The sequence below is a fragment of the Micropterus dolomieu genome, linkage group LG02, assembly GCF_021292245.1.
Source record: "Micropterus dolomieu isolate WLL.071019.BEF.003 ecotype Adirondacks linkage group LG02, ASM2129224v1, whole genome shotgun sequence".
Classification (NCBI taxonomy): domain Eukaryota; kingdom Metazoa; phylum Chordata; class Actinopteri; order Centrarchiformes; family Centrarchidae; genus Micropterus; species Micropterus dolomieu.
The window spans coordinates 4,393,831-4,401,409 of NC_060151.1; the positions used below are offsets into that span (position 1 = coordinate 4,393,831).

Here is a 7,579-nt window from a genome sequence, read left to right on the forward strand (position 1 = left end):
GTGCCATCGCCAACCGCCAAATTCGTGTAATGAATAAAACCCCCATATTTGTAATCGTTAATTTTTATGAAAATAGATTTGCTGCTAAAACCCACCCAGTCTATCTGTAAGTGCTGGTGTTGTGCAATAAAATCCCCGTAAATTAGTTTGTAGTAGGGACCCTGTCTGGCCCTGCCTCGTCTCTTATGCCATTTGGCGGGATCACCCAGCCAGAGAGCGTTCCTGGAGATGGCTGTGAAAACATTTTTAACAAAAGCTATCGTGAGGCGGATACCCAGATCCACGGCGCCTAAACCTCCGTATTCTCTGCTTTTAAAAAGCAGCACTCTTTTTGTAACTTCCCTGGTTGTTCCCCAGACGAGGTTAACACATTGTTTATTCAGTTTAATTATCATTTTGTGTGATGGGGGGAAAATATTCGATAAAAACAGGAGTTTGGATAAAATAAAAGTTTTGACAACATTGATTCTGGTCCTATAATTAGTTTTTTTGTTTTCCCATTTTTTTTACTTCTTCTTTAACTACACTCAGTTTTTTCTCCCAGTTTACTTCAGCACAATCTTTATTGCATATGGTCAGGCCCAAGATTTTAATTTCTTGATTAATTTGAATGTTAATGTCGCCCCTGTCGCTCTCCTCTCCTATCCAAACTCCTTCAGTTTTAGAGTGATTTAATTTAGCCCCAGATGCCAGCTCATACACGCTTAAACTATTTATTAAAGCGTCCATCTCCCTCTGGTTTTTTATTACTACAGTAATGTCATCGGCATAGGCCATAGCTGTAACCTTAGAGGCGTTACCTACACTTGTACCTGAGATGAGGCTTTCTGAGTGGATTTTTTTTAATCAGGGGATTGATGGGCAGTATGTACAAGGCTGGACTCAGGGGGCAGCCCTGCTTTACACCTCTCTGGACCTCCAAAGAATCGCTCAAAACACCATTGACATTAACACACACACATGATTTCACATACAGACACTTTACCATATGGATAAAGGATTCAGGAAAGCCGTATGCTTCCAAAACTGACCAGAGGTAATCTCTGGAAATATAATCGAAGGCTTTTTTCTGGTCAAGGCCTATGATATAAAAACCTTTGTTATTTGGTTTATTTAAAATTTCTCGTAAAATGCTCAGATTGTCCCACATGAGACGGCCTTTTATTGCACAGGTTTGTTCTCTTTCTATAATTTCATCCAGAATATTATTTAATCGATTGGTAATTATTTTAGCGAGTATTTTATAATCTGTATTCATAATATGTGGAGAGGCATGTGGGCCTGCCACAGACCGCCCACCACCTGAGAGAGGCAGGTCCCGCCCCAGCCCATCAGGGAAGTGTCTGTGAAGACCAAGATATGGGACATGGCCCTGCCCAGGGGGTCCCGCCAGTAAGCTAGATCCAAACCCACAGACAGAGGAAAACTGCAGCCTGTGACCCCGGCGGATGTGGCTGCCCATTCGCCGGGGGGCCCACACGAGGTGGCTCACTCCCCTGGTGAGGAGAGAGAGGCAAGGGTTGGCAACAGGGAAAATGAACTGCTTGTGAAATCGGAGCCAGGCTGCATGAAGGCCGTTCAGCCAGCTGCAGCGGTCCATACAGTGTGAGGGAAATGTGTTTAACGCCGGTGTTGTAGCCCTACTGGTTTTCAAACTAACTGGTTGCCAGACGCGTGTACGTGTTGTGCGTAGCAGCTGCGGACTGACTCCATCCCTAGATTCATCATTCACAAACATGTTCCTGGCGAGTTTCAAGTCGCATCTTTAATCTACTGCGGCGATCATGATTGTATAAGTGAGCACTACATTATACAGCCACAAAAAGAAATGAAAGAAAATAGACTTTTTACAAAATCGCGTCAAGCTGGATTCGAACTCACCTGAGTAAAAAGTTACACCTACTTCAAGCGCTCCACGTTACCTGCGAGCAAACAAACAATCACATAGTAGTATCGTCCAGTCATGTATTGATGAAGCACGTCATCATCCAGGTAACGCTTTGTTTGGGCTGATCTAAAACAACCGGTTACCTTGAGCGATCTTAAAAATACCACATTTATCAAGGTGTTTTTCTCGAGGCTTCTTCAATATTGACCCCTACATTACAGCCCCCTCACACTATCACACAGGAATGCCTTTACACAGTGTAAAATTATTTGATTTTTGACATAGACGCTCTAGTGTTGGAGTTCTGAGCAGTGTGACAATGTACACACGAGAAACTTACCCCGCTCTCCCCTGCGTATTAATATTAATGAGGGGTGTTTCACTGACCGTTTATAAGCAACTATGTGCGTTTGAAGGGTCGGGCATGGAGCTCCCTCAAGTGCTCCACATTTCAAATTGATTGTGATTTAGGGAACATTTCAACTCTTTTTTCATTGTTTTGGTGTTTCCTATGTGACAGTGAAAAAAACACATTACCATGACTGTATGGTTAGTGATTATTGAAGGGCAGAATCGCAAATAATGCTATCTATTATTGTTGTAAGCTAATGAGATTTTATTGTGAATAAAATGTTCCACTCTTTTAAAACACATTTTATGTGCGTGTGTATCCATCTGCACTCAAATCCAGATACTTTTCTCCATCATCCAGAATACAATCAGTGAGGAATTAGAAATGTGCTTTATTGTCTGACTATATGTTGGTGAACACTCGCGATACATTAGTCATGTTGAGCTGCTCAGTCTCATCCTGAACTTCCACACAGACGAGTAGCAGCTGCTCACATTCACTTCAGACTGAATCTGAAAAACTGAGATATTTAGGGGCTTGCTTGTTGCTGAATGAAGACAAAGTTAAGAGTTGGGTCTTGTGTTTTTGCTGGAGGACGTGATACAAGTAGAAACAGCCTTTTAATACAACGCATGAAAAACTAGTTAAACAATAAGACGGAGAATACATGGCTGGCTGACCTGCATTTACCTTTTCTTTTTAGAAAATGAAGTTAATTTATTTCTTAATGTGCTTTCACCCCCATCCTCCTGATATAATTACTGTATCGTGTGGTTAATGACGCGAATGAGTGGGAACAGGCTCTTTGAGGAAGATGTGGTGGCTCTTAAAAGAGCCTTTTGTTGGGATGTTGTTGGTCTTGAAGCAGCTCACTTCTTCTTGGCTGCAGCCTTCTTTACTTTGGGCTTGGCAGCTTTCTTGACGGGGGTCTTCTTGGCTGCGGGGGCCTTCTTCACCACCTTCTTGGGACTCTTGGTAGCTTTCTTGGGGCTCTTGGTCGCCTTCTTGGCCGCTGCGGGTTTCTTTACCTTCTTGGGAGACTTTTTGGCGGCTGCTGGCTTCTTGGCTGCCGCTGCTTTGGGCTTTTTGGCCGCCGCGGGTTTCTTAGCTGCGGGCTTTTTGGCTTTAGGAGCGGCTTTCTTCACCGCCTTCTTGGGCTTGGTCTCCGCCTTCTTGTTGATCTTGAAGGAGCCGGAGGCCCCGGTCCCTTTTGTCTGGACCAGAGTCCCCTTCACCACCAGACTCTTGAAAGCGGCGTTGACGCGGGCCTTGTTCTTCTCCACATCGTAACCTCCGGCAGCCAGAGCCTTCTTCAGGGCGGCCGCGGACACGCCGCTCCGCTCCTTGGATGCGGCCACGGCTTTAACGATGAGCTCCCCGACGCTGTGCCCAGCCTTCTTCGGCTTGGACACCTTCTTCTTGGCTGCTTTGGCCGGAGCAGCTGCGGCGGCTGGAGCAGGGGCTACCTCTGCCATATTTCGCTTGTAGTTGTTCCTTCTCACGATAATACGAGAGTGAATGATGGAACGCTGCGAGCAGGAGGCTGTACTTAAACACACCATGAGAACCGTGGAGACTCAGCCCAGCTCGCGGCGCTTCCGTGCGGGCTGGACGCCGCCACTTGTGTTTTCTCTGCACCGATAAAAGGCTCCAAACTAAATGTGGGAGAAAAGCTGCAGGCTGCCGGTGAAACAGCTGATGGCGGAATTGTGTCTCTTCATACTGAAGTCATGTTCAGCTCCGCATTTGGTTTGCGGAGCCTTCAAAATTCACACATTCACCGGCGCGACCGGCGCGTATCGGCTGCTTTCCCCGCTCATTTCTCTCCTAAAATGTTTTAAAATGCACCAAAACTCCATCAAAGTCCGTTTTCCAGCGGACCCACATGTTTGTTCAGTGTCTTAAATTAAAAACAAGCATCTGTTGATGATCAGTTTGTAATAAACCGAGTTTTTCTCGGAGCAGCAAGCACACTGATGATGGAGGTTCAGCCTGACTTCCTGTCAGAGCTGCTCACTCTGGCTGTGGACGTTTCTACTGCTGAGGACAATGTGCGTCTTTAACACTTATTTATATACTTATACTTATTATATACTTATCTATTCATGCTTCTACAGATAAATCAGTAAGATAGGCTAACTATAGTTATTAGTACCTTTTGTAAATATAAAGCACCTTGATTAGTAGAACATATGTTTGAGGTTTGAGGCATTTTTTCACTTTTTCTTTGATTTTACATATCTTCTTAAATTCGCCTTCTAAAGGCAATTACATAACACAATACCATGTGTTTCATATCAAAATGTGCAGAGAAAACCCAGCTCTCTTAATGATGAGCTCACCACTTGTCCTAGTGCATTGTGTAAAGAGAGAGAGAGAGTAACTTTTTTCAAATTATCTAATTTGGCTCTAAAAGGTGAAAAAAGTTAGTCCAATTTTTGAATTTCTTCAAATCTCTTGTGTAAACATACCATTACTCATGTGGACGAATTGTTTTGTTCCTTTAAATGGTTTTCCCAAACTCTTAGAGTCACAAAAGTAGTGGAATATGTGAATAAAATAGTAAAAAAAAAAAAAACTTCCGATTTCTTTGTGAGGGCGTTATTTGTTATCTGAGGGCAGTCCTTCACAGGCAGCAAATTTTTGCTCATGGAGAGCCCTGAAGAGCTTGGGGCTGGAATACAAATTTTCTATGTAATTGTGGAAGCCCGCGCCAAGGTAACCTGGTTGTACCAGGAACATCACAACATCATTTAGTATGAAAAGTTTTTCATGGTCAGCTGTGCCCTTTTTTCTGTCGTTCTGGACATCCTCTTCAGGGTCGCTAAGATGAAGGTTCCAAGAAAGTGCTGTGTAACTGTCCTGTTGCATGGTCTGTACTAGAAGTGGGAAAGAAAAGAAGTTATTCTGTCTCCAGTAATCTGCAGTGCTGTCGAGTTTCACCATGGCCATGTACAGAAGCAGTCCAATGTACTTGTAATACTCCCCTATGTTCACGTCAAACATCTAATTTATATTTCTTTTTCATTTGTATAGCATCCTGCTTGTTTGTGTTTTGGCACAGTGTTTGTATGGTTTGTACAAGGAAGAAAAGTTTGAAGAGGTCGAGGGCTTATATGTGGAAGTGGAGGTGAGCTGTGTCCCTTAATAAAATTTGATACTTCATAATTCATGCATCACCTAATTTCATCATAACACAGGCCTGGCCCACAAGAACAGTGTAGCCTATGTTTAATCTATCTAATACTGTGTTGGTAATAATACACTGATGAGCTTACTGAGCTTAAAAATTAATCACATATTAAATGTCAATGGCAATATTTTGAGAACAGCCCTATTTAAATCTTTGTTCCATATGCCCCTTTTACACTTTGAGCACCTGCCCTTCCAAAGCTCTCTGCAGGCCCTGCTGCTCAATGTGGATGGGACAATAGTTTTACTCTACAGAGAGGGAGGGGCTTAAGCTAAGTACATTTACTCATTCAGCACTTTGACTTTAGAGGGGAATATTGTAGTTTTTACTTCACTAAAACTATTTGTAATGTTTAAAGTTGCTTGTGTGGCGCATGCTCAGTCTCGTTTAAATCTTAGCCAATCCTATACGAGGAACAGCGCAGTCTAATTTGCATCAAGCGCATTCAAGTGTGCCATCTCTGTTCCACAGGAATCATTCGTTGAAGCAGTAATCTACTCACACGAAACTCACGATGCCTGATCCCGTGAAAGCGCCGAAGAAGGGCTCAAAGAAAGCCGTTTCTAAGAGCGTCTCCAAGACCGGCAAGAAGAAGAGGAAGACCAGGAAGGAGAGCTACGCCATCTACGTGTACAAGGTCCTGAAGCAGGTCCACCCCGACACCGGCATCTCGTCCAAGGCCATGCTGATCATGAACTCGTTCGTGAGCGACATCTTCGAGCGCATCGCCGGCGAGTCCTCCCGTCTGGCTCACTACAACAAGCGCTCCACCATCACCTCCAGGGAGATCCAGACCGCCGTCCGCCTGCTGCTGCCCGGTGAGCTGGCCAAGCACGCCGTGTCTGAAGGCACCAAGGCCGTGACCAAGTACACCAGCTCCAAGTAAACCCGCTGTTACACCCAGCAACACAAAGGCCCTTTTCAGGGCCACCACTGTTTACACTAAGAGCTCTCTTCCTACTCGAACTAGCAATTTAACTAGATGTTCTACAATAACTTTTTGTATGATAATGCAACTTATTCCTGTAAAGCCCAGTAATCATGATTGATAAAGTTACTTTTAATGATGGCAAAAGTTATTTGTCTAACTGACACTACTCTCCAAATCTCATTCATTAACCTGTTAAGCTCTAGGGTGCAGGGAGGTGTGGCTTGTCTAGAAAGTCCTACCCTAAATAACTCTAATGGTTTCACAATTATCAGTGGCTTTACTCATTGTTGTATCTCTAAATTGATTTGACCTGGGGAAAATATATCCCCAGTAACAATGTTGCTGAGCTTAGGTGAACTGTAAAAACCCAAAGATGAAATAAATATTTGTCCTGTCTTAAATTATTCTAGGTTAGATGGTGGATAACACCATGAGGTAATGCACAAAGGTGATACTGCTTCTGTTCAGCAACTTTTGCCTACAACTGTACAAAATTTGATTAAAAATGACAAAGCTAAAAATAAGGTTTTAGCAAGGACAGGTGCAGGCAGACTCTCCATTTGGCCAGTTGGATACCCAAAGTGTGCAAAATGTTGGGTGTTTTTTTTACCTCTTCAAAGGAAATCTGGCTAGAACATACAACTCATTTCCCCTACAGGGGGCTGTGTGGACACAACGAAGTCTTTGGCCATGACATTTACCCAGTGCATCATAAGGTTCTACCATTGTGCACAGTATAAAATCAATAAAAAGCAACTAAATTATGAGATTGCCTACAAACAGACAGTTTTATTACAAATGAATCAGGTGTGTGTAGAACATACCCAAAATGTTTTCATTCAACATGAACAAGTAATAATTACTATGTTACTGTATCAGGAGATGTGCGTGCGCCTTGCCCTGTCACTCTGAAATGGTCTCAAAATGTTCTACCTTCTCATATGGTAGTCTACTCTTGAAAGCAGTTCCTGGATGACGTGAGACATCAGTCAACATTGCACTTGCTGCAGTGCAGTGGGGTCTTTCATCAGGACTTCTCTACATTGTTTGTGTATTGAGTCTCTCTGATTGCCCAGTGTGCATGTGTTTGAACAGGATGTATGAATTTACAATAGAAATTTCAACAAAATGGTAGAAAAGGGTCTTATACCATCTCATTGTCTTCCCTCAAACTGAGTAATATTGGATGAGCGTATCAGAAAGATCAGCCTCAGC

The 7,579-nt window shown here is 43.3% G+C and overlaps 2 protein-coding genes across 2 annotated transcripts; one reads left to right on the top strand and one right to left on the bottom strand.

Moving 5' to 3' along the window:
- Positions 1–2,565: 2,565 nt before the first annotated feature.
- On the bottom strand, positions 2,566–4,250 carry LOC123984180 (histone H1-like). The gene has a single exon (XM_046070926.1). It carries the CDS (start codon positions 3,800–3,802, stop codon positions 3,110–3,112), a length of 693 nt encoding a protein of 230 aa, XP_045926882.1. The 5' UTR covers positions 3,803–4,250; the 3' UTR covers positions 2,566–3,109.
- A 1,676-nt stretch (positions 4,251–5,926) lies between these two features.
- On the top strand, positions 5,927–6,366 carry LOC123984258 (histone H2B 1/2-like). Its single transcript, XM_046071052.1, has one exon. The coding sequence runs from the start codon at positions 5,948–5,950 to the stop codon at positions 6,317–6,319; it is 372 nt and encodes a 123-aa protein (XP_045927008.1). The 5' UTR covers positions 5,927–5,947; the 3' UTR covers positions 6,320–6,366.
- The last annotated feature ends 1,213 nt before the right edge of the window (positions 6,367–7,579 follow it).